We start from the raw sequence: 16,379 nt of genomic DNA on the forward strand, positions 1-16,379 counted from the left end.
ACATGAAGTAATAAGTTGTATAAACTGCCCTTACTTCATAGTGCTAAATGTCATGGTTCTTTGTTATAAAAGTCTTCCTCAAAAGGTTGTATTAAAGTTTGCTCAGTTCAGAATAGTAGCTATTACCCAGGCAAACTCTGTTATAAAAAAATCTCCTCCAAAAGATTGTTGTATTAAAGTTTTGCTCAGTTCAGAAGAGTTACCCAGGCAAACTCTGAATTTCAAAGTATGCGAGCCATAGTTGGGGGGAAGGGGAGCTAAACTGTCTACCTTTGTTTCAGTCCTAAACAGTCAACCAAATCAGAACCAGATTTAGTGCACAACCAGATACCCAAACACAAATTCACAGGCCAATTTAGGAACAAAATCCATAAATAATGTAAAAGTAATCCTTATACCTTTTCCATTATCTTTGAAGAACACCTCAGAAAACATAAAATGCAGGGATTACAGTATCTTACTCCAAGACCAATATATGAAACCCAGTGATAAAGCACAGAACTACTACTGGCTCTGTTGGCTTCCCCCAAAAGAGCTACCAAATGGAGAAATGCTGGTGTGCACGGAATGCATCATATATCCATTCAAAACTGCCAGAGAGATTTAAATTGTGTATCATTCTGTATTGGATACTCCCCCATTCCAAGTTTAAAGCTCTTAAGCAACAGGAGACAATAAGGGTGTATTTTATTAAGAAAGGGTGTAACCAACTATAACTTGTATCAACAAGCTAATAAAAGTATTTACCTAAGCACATTTGTGCAGAGGAGGGTAAAGGTTGGATTTTGATATGCACTAAGGAGTGTCCCCCAGGCAGTTAGTGGGTATTTTATTTTTTGGCCTTTAGAATCAGATAAATGTGATGTCCAAACAACAAAGAGCTAAGCTTTGAGGTTTCAGCAAGTACCAGTAAACATTAAGTTTCTTCCATCAAATCTATCTAAGAATTCGCCACTAAAAAATTATAAACTGGCTTGAGAGAATAACATACTATTCTTTATAGACTAACAAAGTGAACTAAACAAATGTCAAACATGTTATACACTGAGCCCAACAGCAGTATGCAGATGCATGTGTATTAACCCCTTTATTCAGCTCCTAAAAGCCACTGGCTCTTTGTCACAACTGTTGTATTAAAAGCCAGTCATTCACATTTCACACTGTTCTTTCTACATCTGAAAAGATCTTTTTTCAAGCAAAACCTTTTAAAATTGCTTATAATAGATTATGGAAAGGCAGACATCACTAAATCCACCTGAAGTGTTTTTCAAAGACTAGCAACTAAAAACAAGTTAGCAGAATACACTTCTTTAGAAAATATGGAAAGTTTGTGGTTGTAACTAGGAACCAAAAATATCCTAACATGGGGATAATTTTCATGTGTGGATTTTATTCAGAAAAATAAATTCTATAATTTTCCCAACATTTAGGCCCAACTATAATAGCTCTATCTGCTAGGCAGTTTATGACTCACTGTCCTGTTCTTTTTATCCAGTGATGAAAGTAAGGTATATAGCTCTGGGCAGAATCACACACACACACACACACACACACACTACATATATATATATATGTATATATATATATTTTTTTTTTAACCTTTCTAAAAAGGCATTTGGGTTATTGAAGATAAAAGTTACTTTTTGATTCAAGAACTAAATAAAACAAATTTATTTTCATTGAAAAATAACCACAATAATGAATTTAATGATACCAATCTCACTCCTTTAACACAAACTAAGAGTTGAAAGCAGCTTGAAGAGGAATGACTATTGAAATCAGTGCATGTGAAGCAACACCAGCTTTGTAACTGAATGTCTAGCACCATTGAGGTACGAAAGCATGCCAGCTGGGACAGCATTGTGCATCACAAAGTGTGGGTTGTAAGCCTATGTCCTGAGCACAAACCCTGGTTTCCAAGTTGGCAGGTGCTAAAAACACAGCAAATGTCACGCTTGCAACTCACTGGATGGAAGAGTTCTGGGTAAAGTAAGCTAAAAAGAACACAGTAACAGTTAAAACTTATTTCAATTTGATATTACTTTTTTTTTTCTTTTTTGGCAATGTCAATAGCTGCTACTGGTATTGTACTATAAGAAAATATGGCCATGAAAGGTAGACACTGAAAAGTTTATACATGGTAATTTTTTAAAAGTATGAAAAGGCTTTTCACCATCTATATTTAGTTACTGGCATATAAAGACTTATCAAACAAATTTTACTATTCTAACATTAAGATTAAAAAGCATAATCCATGATCTATTTATGATACTAAAGGAAGGTCTACTTCAAGGGAAGCAGACTCAGAATATCACTATAACATGGTTAATCCCCTAAAACCTAAGTTTGTCTTTGCTACTTCACTGAAAACAACTAAATCAAAGGATAATATTTTCATATGGCTTTCATATGCTTAATCTAGAAAATTTTTCATCTGTATACCCAAGTTAAAAATTACATTACAACCTTCAAATAAAATCACTTATTCTTCTTATTCTTTAAATATTTCTTCTTAACCACTCTTTTTAAAAAATTAAATTTAGTATTTGAGATACAAGCCCAAGCTCAAATTTTTCTGTCAACTCTCTGCCTTAAAAGTCACTGCTTCAAGAAAAATCTTTTCTTGTTTTGTTTTGTTTTGTTTTGTTTTGTTTTTGAGACAGGGTGTCTTATGTAGTTCAGGCTGGCCTTGAATTCACTATGTAGTCCAGGATGACACTGAACTGGTAGTGATCGTCCTGCCTCAGCCTCCTGAGTGCTGAAATTAAAGGTGTATGCTACCACACCCAGTGAAAAGTCTTATTTTCAATTCATCCCTAGTAATATGCTTGAAACTATGGCAATCCTGAACTTTTCCCATAAAAACAAAAATTTCCTTTTCATTGGATAAAAAACAAACCATAAAAGTAGGTACAATGATTTTAGAGAACTTAAATTCTCAATCTAAAAAATGAATCCTTTGGATTTAAAATACTATGGAAAAAATCTGTGTCTTGTTCCAATGAGTAAAATATTCCTGTGATATGAAAAGAATATTTTCCCTATATACTACCATGTGAATTTAACTCTTTTTAGCCATTTGTCAATTTACTATATTAAAGCAAAAACAAAGGCCTTTTAATTCATACCATTATAACAAATCAGCCTTGCCCTTAGGTATACATATATCCCTGTAGATGTAGCACCACTATACCTGAAACATAAAGGAACAGATGAAAGAAATTAGGTTGCTATTTTAAATACTAGTTTATACCTCCTTTAACTTTCACAAGGGACCAAAAATCCCCCAAACTTGCCCCAAAACAGATTGGTCAACATCATATGTTTACCTAATATAAAGAATGAAACTGTGATTATTTTCTAAAGCTCTGATTTTGTTGTACATATCTTATTGACCTCATGTATATAAAGCTTTCTTAAAATGATTCAAAGACTAAAGCTCTTTGGGGTTAACCAGAGAAAGCAGCACTGCTCTCCTCAACAGTTCTATGGTTAGACCAGGTACTCTAGATGCTAACACATTCACTTATCTACTGATACAAAGGGGCTCAAGAAACACACTGAAAAACAAATGCTTTCTACATTAGGAGAAAATAACCGATTCACTGTACTTTTACATACTGTCAGTTCCAGTATAAACTTAAATTCACATCAGACAAACTAAAGTATTACTCAACATTAAACTTTAAAATGCCATTATGCATGGCACTGTTAACTTATAGCAAGGATAATAAACATGAGTCACAGATCAAAGGAATTAAATCTGGAACATGCAATGTGGAAGCCAGTTATAAAATCTTAGTTCATTGCTTCCTAACTGGTCAGTAAATGGTCCAAATGCAATTCAGTAACTGTTATGAAACTCACTGCCACCAACTTCTTAAGGCATGGTCATTTGGGGACCTGATTTTGAGTCTCTAATGTAACTTTAAATAATGCCTTGGTACTCAACTCTAATGAAGGAAAATGCAGATAGCTTTTGTTATCCATGCAACTATAGTCACATTAACATTCCCCTCCCCTCATACCTACAGTATTACTAAATAATTACCACTAAAAAAATAATGATCGTCTGGACACACTGATGATCCCTGCCTGTAATCCTAGCATTCTCAGAGGCTGAGACAGGAAGATCAAAGTTTGAGTTCAGCCTGGTCAACTTAACAAGACCCTGTCTTTAAACAAAAAAAAAGACTGGTGATATAGCTCAGTGTCAAAGTCCTGAGTTCAGTCCCCAAAACAAAACAAACAAACAAACAAAAAATCTGAACCCAAGGAGTATTCTTAGCCTTGCTCTAACATATGATAAAAGACATTTACCTAAAACTCTGGCATCATTCTACCTAGTCCTTTTTCCCTGATTAAATAAATAAAAAGGTGTTGCAGCACCAGCCCTGGCCAGACACTAAGAAAGAAGAAACTATATCATCTGATTTTTTTTTAAAGTTTGAAAGGTCCACCAGTTCTAGATGTTCTCTCCCTCATCTACCCATTTCTCACTTTCTCACTTCACTCATTTAATCACTCCTAGAATGCCTTTCAGTGAAACTGAATATATTCATTTGGTGCCACTGAGAGGTAAAGTCCTAAACAATTAAACACATTAGCTCCGTAGGAAGAAGGTCCCTTAGAGAAGTGTTTGACTTTGATGTGCAGTAGGGACCATGCTAAGTTGCATTTAATTTTCTCACTTAATATTCACAACCCTGGAAAGTAGGATCTACACCACTGATTCTCTCTCTGCATGTTATCCAGCAGCTTCTAAACACCAGGTGTGGTGGTACCCATTTAAAATCCTAGCACTCAGGGGCTGGGGATTTAGCTCAGCGGCATAAGCGCCTGCCTTGCAAACAAGCAGTCGTGAGTTCGATCTCTGGTACCAATAAAAACGAAAAAGACAATAAATAAATAAATAAATAAAATCCTAGCACTCAGGAAGCTAAGGCAGGAGGATTGCTGTGAGTTCAAATCCAGCCTGAGCTACACAATGAGTTCAAGGCCAGGCTAAACACATAGCGAGTCCATGTCTCAGAAAGCTGCTTCTAAGAAATGTATGGAAGGGAAACTAACCTTAATAAATCTATTAATACATCAGGCACTTTGCTAGCACATCTAACATATTTCCACTTCATCATAGGGATAAGCAATTATAGGGACAAACTGATAGCAGCCCACATAGGCAGAGGGGTGCAAAAGGGCAGACCCACGTACTAGATAGACTCAAGTATGGTCTGTCTCTGAGTGGCATGAGGACTCAGGTATCGTAAAGCCTGGGGGACTTGAGTGGTAAATTAGTTCAGCTATGAATGATCCTTCAGATTATCACAATTTTCCTTAGGCTCAGTCTTGATCTACATGTGGATTTTAATCCAAACAGAAAAAATGGCACCACTATATCCATCTGCTGCTGGATAACATGCAGAGAGAGAATCATGTCATCACAATGACATAATGACATTTCTAAATAATGACATAAATTTCTGAATTTATTGGATATATCATCTCTATAATCAGATGAACCTCAACAGAATTATCAAACATATATCAGAGACAATCAATACTCAATCTAAAGTTTAATAAAGTACACCCAAATTTTTTTCTTTTGATACTGGGGAATGAATCCAGGGCTTATGCGTTGAGTGACATCACCAGCAGCCCTACCCTCTTTTTATTTTGAGACAAGTTTTATCTATATCACAAAGTTGGGAACTTTCCAAAATGCACTTTGAGGTGGAAGAGTAGTGGCTGCCTGACATGCACACAGCTATGTGCTCCTTCCTGCTTCCCTAGTTCCAGCCCAGCTGGCTCACCACCTGTAGAAAATGGTGAAACAAACTATTTATTAGGATATTTTAGGGGTCAAACCCAATGCCACCCAATAAGAAGTGAAAAAAGCTTATCGGAAACTGGCTTTGAAGCACCATCCTGATAAGAATCCAAATGAAGGAGAAATGTTTAAACAGATTTCTCAAGCTTATGAAGTTCTCTCTGATGCCAAGAAAAGTGAACTACATGACAAAGGAGAAAAACAGTCATTTAAGGAGGGTGGAACAGGTGGCGGTTTGGGCTTCCCCATGGGTATCTTTGATACATTCTTTGGAGGAGAAGGAAGAATGCAGAGAGAAAGGAGAGGTAAAAATGTGCATCAGCTCTCAGTTACCTTAACAGATTTATTTAATAGTGCCATGAGGAAACTGGCTCTGCAAAAGAATTTGTGACAAATGTGAAGACCGAGGTGGTAAGCAAGGAGCTGTGGAGTGCTGTCCCAACTGCTGAAGTACTGGAATGCAAATAAAAATTCATCAGATAGGACCTGGAATGGTTCAGCAAATTCAGTCTGTGTGCAAACAGTGCCAGGGCCATGGAGAACACATCAGTCCTGAGACATATAAAAGCTGCAACAGAAGGAAGATAGAAGATTCTAGAAGTTCATATTGACAAAGGCATGAAAGATGGCCAGAACATAACATTTCACAGTGAAGCAGAACAAGAACCAGGATTGGAGCCAGGGGTTAATCAGAAGCAGCATGGTTTTTAACTCAATGAGGACTTTTTGATGTGTATGGATATACAGTTGGCTGAAGCACTGTGTGGCTTCCAAAAACCAGTATCACTCAACAACTGACCCATAGTCATCATCTCTCATCCAGATCAAATTGTCAAGCATGGAGACATCAAGTGTGCCCTACATGAAGGCATACCAGTTTATCGTAGACTATATGAAAAGGGTCATCTAATCATCAAATTTAAGGTAAACTTTCCTGAAAATGTTATCTCTCTCCTGATAAGCTCTCCTTGCCAGAAAAACTCTTACCTGAGAGGAAGAAAGTAGAAAAGATTGATGAAATGGACCAGGTAGAGTAGAACTGGTGGATTTTAATCCAAACAGAAAAAATGGCACCACTATAATACAGAAGCTTATGAGGATGACGAACATCATCCCAGAGGTGGTGTTCAGTGTCAGACCCCTTAATGGGGCCAGAGAATAATACTCACTGCTGGTATTTAGCGTGCAGTAGTGAACGTGTGAAGAACTATAATCATCACATGTTTACTACTTGCTACTGTTTTTGTTTCAATATTCAATTATGGTAGTATTTTAAGTTAAATGAAGAATAAACACAAATACAAAAGCTCTGACAAGATGTGCAAGATGAAGTTTAATGCCTGTAACTCTGTTGTCTGTTGGATCACACCTTGAAACTGATTTAGTTGTACATATGAATAAGTTTAGACAGAAATGCTAGGTATATGTGTTGACTTTAGTGTACGACCCTTCATTGTTAAGCTGTGGATTAAAAATGTATTTAACTGGCAATCAGAAAAAGGAAAGTTTGTGTAAGTGTTGGTCTGTCTATAGTTATTTATGGGACTCAGTGTGTGATGCCTCTGCATTCTACTGCCTCAAACCTCAAATATTACCTGAAGGTGAAAGAAGCTAAGCCCCCACCTGGTGAGTCAGCCAGAGCACAGGATGGGGAGAGAACTGCGTCTCTACCCACCACCCCATTATGAGCAAGCAACCAGCTGATTCAGAGATTATGTCTTTTGTTTTTGCAGGTCTAAAGCCAATAGTCTGAGCAATTATTTAGACTACTGTTTAGATTCATTTATTTCCTCTAAAAATTAAAAATAACTTTTTTAAAAAATTCCCTGAAGGTGGCATAAAATATAATTTAGTCTGTGATATCAGTGATAGAAATGATACCTTTTTAAAGAAGGTTTATTATAATAATGCTGCTTCTTAAGGGCCTGCATTCCTAGGATTGCATTCCCTCCTGCTGTACCATCTTTTTAAATACATCGTATACAAAACTATGTTGACCAGTCCTGGTTATGTTGTTTTCCCCTTCTCTTTGGACCATGATAAGCCCTTGAGTTTTAACTTCAGAGCTGGGTAACTTTGAAATAAAGTGAAGAGACTGCAGGAAAAGGTAATTTGCATGTATAGTATTTTAAAAAAAGTGTTTTTTAGGTATGTTACAGGCCTACTTAAGCCATTTGATTTAATGCTCCAAAGTAACTATAATTTAATGGTAATAGTATAGTAAATTATGATGAAGAGCTTTATTTGTATGTTTAAAAAAGTCATATGTTCACATGTTTAAATCTGGGTATCAGAATTTAAGGAATTGTTGAACTGTATGAATGTCTCCTTAATACTCATTACAAAGCAAAATAATAATAATAATAAAGTAACATAAATTACTAAGTTGCCCTGCCTTGAACTTGTGATCCTTCTCCCCCATTTCCCAGAGTGCTGAGATTATAGGTGTGCACCACCACATCGGGCCCAAAATATTTTAGATTTAAGGAGCTGGGGATTTAGCTCAGCAGCATAAGCGCCTGCCTTGTAAGCAGGCAGTCGTGAGTTCAATTCCCGGTACCGATAAAAAGCAAAAAGACCAAAAAAAAAAAAAAGTTACCTAGCAACTAAAGTATTTAGTGCTCCCATATATATTAGAAACCTATTTTGTAGGCCTTTAAACTTCAGATTAATTTCAAAGATTATGGACTAAATGCTGTTTTCCTCCCAAAATTCTATGTTGAAAGCCCTAGAAATTATCTGGTAATATAAGCATCTCTTCTGAAAATAAAAATATGCAACATAACAACCATTGTTAAATTCCTATTACCTTGTTTTGAAAGCCTATGTTGTTATTGTTTTGGATTTTTTATTGTTGTTTGTGTTTTTGTTTTCTGTGGTTTTTCTTTTAAATAACAAAATAAAATAAATATATAAACTTTCATGATCAACAGATCAAAACAACCTATAACAGGTCATACTAGTCAAGCAATATGAATATCATATATTAATGGTCTGGTTTTAAATTTTCGTTTATTCTGGTTTTTTTTTCATTAAAGAGACAAAGTCATGTTAAATATAATTGGGAAAAAAATAAACAAGAAGCCAGATGTGGTGGTGTACTCCTGTAATCCCAGCTATCGATGCTGAGGTGGGAGGGCTGTTATGAGTTCAAGACAGGCCTGGGTTACAAAGTGAGCCCAAGGCCAGCCTGAACCACAGCCAAACCTTGTCTCAAAAAGACAAAAAAAAAATAGGGCTGGGGATTTAGCTCAGCGGCATAAGCACCTGCCTTGCAAGCAGGCAGTTGTGAGTTTGATTCCTAGTACCGATAAAAAGGAAAAAGGCGAAAAAAAAAAAAAGACAAAAAAATAAATAAATCTGCTTCCTACCATTAAAAAACAACAACAACAAAAAAGGCTACAGATGTTGCTCAGTGAACAGGCCCTGGGTTCAATCTCCAGTACTACAAAAAATTAAATAAGTAAATAAATATCAGTTATTGAATGTCCTCAATCTACAAAAAAAAAAAAACAGAAGACGAAGCTAGAAATGGAAAGTTATTTGCCTATGTCCAGCCGGGGTTTTTTCCCAAAAAACTTAGTTTATTTTGTTTTATTTTGTTTTGTGGTACCAGGTATCAAGCTCACAACCTTGCACTTGCCAGGCAGATACTTACGCCACTGAGCTAATTCCCAGCCCAAATTTAGAATTTTTAAACAATAATTGCATCTTGATATTTATGCTATTCACAAATTTTAAATACTTATCATCTGTAATTATAAAATGAAAAGAAACAAATTTAATTCAACTAACTTTTAGGTCAGAAAATAATCTCATTTGTTGCAAATTGTTAGTAAATTCACAGGAAGATCTCTGACTTTTACATAACATTTTTATCATACAAAGATCCTAATAGGAAACTTTGGTTCACTAACTGAACAGATGTTTCACAGTTTATTTCATAATGAGATCCTGTGCTTGAACTACCCTTTTAGTTGAATCTATTTAATTACTTTTTAAATATAATTATCTATTTGTTTTTTAATGTAGTGCTGAGGAGGGAATCTAGGGCCGTGTGCATGAGCTCTATCACTGAGCCAATCCCCAGCCCCTTAATTACTTTTTTTATTAAACAAAAACCACAACGGGTACTTCCAACTACAAAGCCATGTGAAAGTCTATCTTATCTCTTGAACATACTATAGTAGCAATTATTTGACACACCAGCTCTCTTGACCGAATCAGAGCTTCCCTTCAAGGTTACTAGGGTTTGCAATGGGCTGTGATGGCAAATCTTGTAGAGTTTTCAGTGTACAACAGCCCACTGCAGCACATGTACTATAGGTTCACCATTACTAGCATAGGGGATGAGTCTCATGTTCTTTGCTTATGATTCAACAACACTATCTCTGTCATTCAAAACAATACAAACACAGTTTCATTGAAATACAAATTATTTCAAATGTTCTATTTATAAATAACACAACACGCAGTTCTCACAATTTCATGCCTTTCTTCTAACACGTGCATACAGTTTTTTAATTCAGTCCAAGATGTTTCATTAAAAACCATATTATGATTTTTCCCATTCATAGTACAACTAGTCTTCTTATTGAGAACATGGAAGGAAAACCTAATTATTACTGCTTCAGTGCATCTAAATTTAATTATCAAAATCAACAGAGTAAGGGCTAGATACTGTCACAGAAGGGCAGACGGATATCAAGTATAAACTGCTCTTTCCTCTACTTTTCCTCCCCATACTCCACCCCTCAAAGTTCCATGGTTGAAAATCATCCTATTTTTAAGCCAGGATGTACTAAAATTAGATAAGAACAAAGGCCTGACATTTTCATATTAGCAGAAGGGTTAGGAGGCAAATGTGAACTGACAGCACCCACACTCATCTACATTTAGCCTCTGCTTCCCAGTTCCCTCCTCCTTGAAGAACCACCACAGACAAGGGAATGACAACTATCCTGATACTGTGTAGTGACATTATCCTTGACAATAAACTGCTTTATATATAAGTACATTAATGAAAATTGGTAAATATAGTTCACCATTTCCTTAGTCAACTGGAATATTTTCATATTTCTAAGCCCCTCTGACATTATCCAGGATATGCTAATTGCTGGATCATGTGCAAATGTTTATGTACATAGGAAAACGAATGCATTATACTTGCTTTTCTGAAGAAGCTTCACAACAGCATTCACAATAAAGATCATTCAATAAAATACTTACCATTCACTGGTGTAGTAATAACACATTAAAAATACAATATGGTAAAACATCTTTTCTTCAGAAAACAAAATCATTTCTTCTGAAAAAATGTAAATTTTGGTTACTTATATCTTCCTCTAATAAGTTAGGAAAGTAATTTGCAAAAACTTTGAAGCACAATTGATAGCTTGGTTATAAGTCTTTCTTATAACAGTATCAGCATGACAAAAGTACATTCTGCCATCCTATACAGCCCAGTTTTTGAAGTTCGACTGCATAAAAGCAGGATATTGACACATTCCTGTCTTGGGAATTATTCCTATTTTTTAAAATTTGATTTCCCTGAGCCTAAACTATATGCCCACGCAGTGACAGCTCAAAATTCAGCAAGAAAAGCCCTTTTAATGATTAATCTAAAGCACTATGTTATAAAGATTTTTAGAATTCAGTAAGTACTGACTCAAACTCTCTTTTTTTTCTGGTTACTGGAGCCCATCTTGACATCTAAGCTGGAAATGAATGATCTTTCAACAACACTCCAGGGATTTTGCTAAGGTCATATTCAATCATTCATTAGGCTTCTTACCCGTTGCTTTTCAGAGTTCCATTGTAGAGCTGGTTTTATTCAGCATTTATGTAGCCTGTGGGCTTGGGTATTTGTCTGCTTAATGTTGAGTTTCATTTCTATGCCCCTAACATAGGAATCCATCAATTGACCAAAGACTTTCAAACTATTCTTTTACTTTTCTAACAAATTGCATAGTGTGTATGAAGAATAAATTAGCATTAATTTTCTTCCATTAACTGTTAATAAAACATGCCCCTATACTCCCTACTTCTAAGACATCTCTGTTTCCTGCTTACGTAAAAAACAAAACCACCCCCCAAAAAAGAGATAAGATTTCTTAATTTTTTTTCACTATACACTTGCATTTCAACCTAGTATGTTCTATGCTTCCCACAAGGAAACTTTGTCAAGGCAGCCTTCTTCCAGTAAAATATACAAGACAAGACTCCTTTCAGAACCTACCCACAACCCCACTACAATTAGCTGAGAGGTTACTACTGTGGAACAGACACTTGGTCTCTTGCTCTCAACTCTCAGGGCTGTCTCTGGCACATGGACTAGGTCACAGGGCCAACAATAGAAACTCAAAACCCAAGTCCTTCCCCTGGAGTCAAGATGACTCCCTATTTGTACATATTGTCATTGTAGACCATGAAGCAGAGAAACACAGACAGCAGATAGACAGGCAGGCACACACATATACACACACAAACACAAATCCATAAAACCAAATTCTTTAACAAAACAAGTCTATTAAGATAAACTGGAAGGCTTTTATTTCTTTGCATACCAATTTGAGGAAAATCATTTTAAATTATATAAAAATTACTAACATACATTTCTTAAAAATTAAGTTTTCTGTTATACTATGGGTGAATATGAAATGAGGCCAATATACAATACTGTATTTCAGTATTCTAGAAATTTGAAAACATATTGTAAGTGAATTGGAGCATATTATTCATAAAGACTGCCTTTTGTATATGTTTAGTATACTTCTTCCCTCAAATTAAACAAAAGATCGCATATTTATCACAGATGAAGAAAAGCAAGCTCATTTCTACTGTGATGCAGAAAAAACTCAAAGAATGCATTTATTTTTAAATAGCTTGAGTAAAATTGCTAAAAGTAGTGTCAGGTTTGATCCTTATATACATAAATGCCAGCCCAGTAAAGTAACTCTTAACTTGTGCACTGGGCTTAAAACAAACTGTTTTTAAAACTTTCGATATGTTAACTGGTAGAGCCCATCCCATTCCCTTTGGACTTGCATTTGTACATACTTCTAACATGTAGAAGTAGCTGGTTATACAGCAGTAACATCATCATGAAAAGCAACAATTCTGAGCAGGCTTCTCCGAGCAATCTCATTTGCATTTCAAACAAGTTTCCTCAAAATAAGAGCCTTTTGATTAAATAAAATTACAATTCCAACTTCTTATCCATAGAAAACAGCATTCATTACATAACTTACCGCTCTTTTTTATAACTGTATAATTTTGTTCATAGTTGCCGGCCAATGCGTAAGATTTAACAATACTAAGTTTAATAATAATGCGTTTATGGGTTATTTCATTAACTGGTGACATTTAATGGCCCAGTTTCTAATAGCTTAGTATTATCTGAAAATATAATTTCACATTAGGATGTTGTGCTTCCCATTTATTCTGATTTCAATCATTAAAAAGCTGTCTTCTACCAAGATTAAAGTGGTAAGAAGAATCACAGTTCCCTTTTCCTAACCTTATCAATAGCTCCATGATTAAAAAAAAGAACAAAAAAGGCTTTACCTTTACAAATGGAACAAACATGCCCTACCAAGGACTCAAAACAGTTTTTTTGGGTTTTTGTTTTTAAACAAAGACCTATTTCGAGTTTTCCGTGAATCAAATTTAATGTCTGTCTAGTCACATGTAGAAAACCTATTTTGTTGGATTGGTGCTTTTACTGGTTACTCAAAATTCTAAAAGATTACTTATTTAGTTAGTATTATATTCAAAACCACAGACTATTAATGTGAAAAAAACAGATCCTCAATAAATTATAATTGTTATGTTCCTATAATTTAAGAGCTCACATAAAAACCAACACAATTTTTAAAATGTTTAAATTGGATACATTTTTAAGTAATTTCTCACTTTTTATACTTTATAAATGCTTTCCCAAATTGCTCCTTGTAAAACTGCTCCACGTAAAATATCTTTAGCTATGCTGCCTAAGAGTAACATTAATGTTGATCTAAGATTCATCCAACCTCCAACCCTCATAAAAGAAACAAGATATAATGCAAGACTTAATTATGGAAGAACATTTACTAAACAACAAAAATTGTTAGTTTTGTAACCCGATGGAACCAAAAAGCTAAAAAAAAAATCATCAAATGCTATCACTTTTGAAAACTTTGCATTATGACTCCAATATTAAAAAACAACCCAAATATTAAAAAACTAACCTGATGTAAAATGGCATTAAGTAGTACCTTTGTTGCTGTTTCTGTTTTTGCAGTACTGGGGATTAAACCCAGGGTTTTGGGTACCTGCTAAATGCTAGGCCACTGAGCTAAATCCCCAGCCTCCTTATCTTTTCAAAGCAATAAATTCACTGTCTTGCTAAATTAGCCCCTAACTAGAACATTTGCCTCTATAGCCCTGAGGGTTTATATAACTGATACCACCCTTTCTCAGAATGACAAAATTCAATTATTTTTTTGTTTTGGTTTGGTTTCTGTTTTTTGAGACAGAGTTTTGCTATGTAGTCCAAGGTGGCCTCAAACTTGCGATCCTCCTGCCTGAGATCCCCCTGCCTGAGATCCCCCTGCCTGAGATCCCCAAATGCTGGGATTATAGACGTGCACCACCAAACCTGGCAATAAGTATTTCCTGATCAACTGATACATTTCTATTTTTCCTAATTACATATGTGAAGGTCAAGAAGTTCTTCCCAGCTATTAAACTATTTTAAAAGTAACCACCACTCAACCCAAAATAATATTTTTATATTTCATATCCTCATAAAATATTAAGAAAGTTGTGTTGTTATTCTGGACCTCAATGAGTTTGGGGTAATCTTCCTAAATAGTCATATTGAATTCCACTTTACCAATGCACAAAAATCAAGAATACATGCTTTTTGCAAAATAATTTACTAATTGCTTAGCAGTCACAAGAAATTGTTTTAAGGCAAACAAAGGAAAACATTTATATTTCATGTATAAAAGCAAACTTAAAATTATTCTTCATCAATCTCTTAAGAACAACCACTTACATAGACATTATTTTCATCATCCCATTACAACTAGTCACCCTGTATATTCTGTGTACTTACTAAGCATTTATTTGTCCTTCTATTTTCTGTACCAGGTTTGCTTTTCTCTGTAGCTTCTTTTAAAAAGCTACCTGAATTTTTCCAAGAGAAAGTTTCACTTTTTCTGAAAAACCAATGCTGCTACGCTGTGTCCAGATCTGCCTCCAAAGCTGAATGTGGGTGTTGACAACTCTTCAAAAAGTTCAAATCCTGTTGGACAAAATTAAAATACTTTTAACTACATATTGCATCTCAGTTAAGAGAAAGCTGTATTGTTTTTGTGAACCTAGGGCCTCACACATATCACATCTATACTAGGAAAGCCCTCTACTATTAAGCTACATCCCTACTCCTTCTCTTTTCTTTTTCATGTTGAGACAGAGTCTCACTAAGTTGACCAGGATGGCCTCAGATTTGTGATCCTTGTTCCTTAGCATCATGTCCAGCTAACATTTACTTTTAAATCCTTCATAAAACTGTGATTTCAAACTCTGAATGGTGACTGGATTTCATGATTTTCTAGTTTTACTACCAGTGCACAGCAAACCAAACATTTTGAAATGAACAAGGAACAGACAATACCAAAAACAAAATACTAAAAAGAGACTTTCTCACTTAATTTCCTATTTCCTTCACTTCCACATTTGCATCTCTCTTAGCCTACTTCACTGCCCTCTTTATAGGCAGCAACTATCTATCATGTTCAGTTCTTAACATTACCAGGCACACTGTTTTTTACATGGTTTTATTACAGGAATTCAACTAATCCATATCACATATATAAAAGTGCTTCACAAAGAAGGTTTAAAAACCTGGAAGTAAAAATGAATTTGTAGAAGATGGAAACAGTCTGGAGATGAATGGGACAATGATGTAAGTGTACTTATGTCTCTGAACTAAACACGTAAAAAGTGATTAAAAATGATAAAACCTTATGAGTGTTTTTTTAAAAAAGGATTTATAATGAACTTCAAAATCCAAACTGAACCAGTAAAACAGTCTTGGAAAAAAAGAAACTAGTAACTTTCAAAACAGCACAGTATGGTCATTAAAAAACAAAACAAAATAACTAAAGTCTTGAGTTCAATTGTGAGCCTCACCACTTTGTTGAGAGATATGCTGCCCTAAGCTCCTGAATTCTATGCAAGAAAATCACAGTTACCAATGTCCTCTGTGGAACTCACAGTGATTTGAAAAGATCCCAATAAAACAATGTGCTTTCCTAAACCCGAAAATAAGGTGTAAATACAACATGTTACCACTTTGGTTTCTAAGAATAAAACAGTGCTGGGGATATAGCTCAGTGGTAGAACACTTGCCTCGCATATACAGTGACCTGGGCTTCATTCCTAGCAACATGAAAATTAAACAAACAATAAATAAAAATAAAAAAATGTTAACCAAGGTTTTTCCTCAGTGACAGGACTAACAATCTGAGAGGATTTCTTGTTTTGTTTCTGTGCTTTGAGCCAA

At 35.1% G+C, this 16,379-nt stretch overlaps 1 protein-coding gene and 1 pseudogene across 4 annotated transcripts in view; one reads left to right on the forward strand and one right to left on the reverse strand.

Annotated features, from left to right (window-relative positions):
• The window catches only part of Eef1akmt2 (EEF1A lysine methyltransferase 2), a 98,548-nt gene that overhangs the window by 47,749 nt on the left and 34,420 nt on the right, over nucleotides 1-16,379 (reverse strand). For 3 of the 4 annotated variants that reach the window (XM_023561574.2, XM_003479618.5, XM_013143373.3), the window contains one exon: nucleotides 12,357-15,116. In XM_023561574.2, coding sequence (XP_023417342.1) covers nucleotides 15,022-15,116 — 95 coding nt within the window. In that variant the 3' untranslated portion in view covers nucleotides 12,357-15,021. Of the gene's footprint in view, nucleotides 1-12,356; nucleotides 15,117-16,379 lie in introns of those variants that run through there. The other variant, XR_010046269.1, reaches the window with a different exon arrangement.
• Nucleotides 5,368-6,967, forward strand: LOC100713432 (dnaJ homolog subfamily A member 1-like; annotated as a pseudogene).

Source organism: Cavia porcellus, unplaced genomic scaffold (genome assembly GCF_034190915.1).
Source record: "Cavia porcellus strain 051 isolate PalLab524CR breed Dunkin Hartley unplaced genomic scaffold, mCavPor4.1 scaffold_2, whole genome shotgun sequence".
Classification (NCBI taxonomy): domain Eukaryota; kingdom Metazoa; phylum Chordata; class Mammalia; order Rodentia; family Caviidae; genus Cavia; species Cavia porcellus.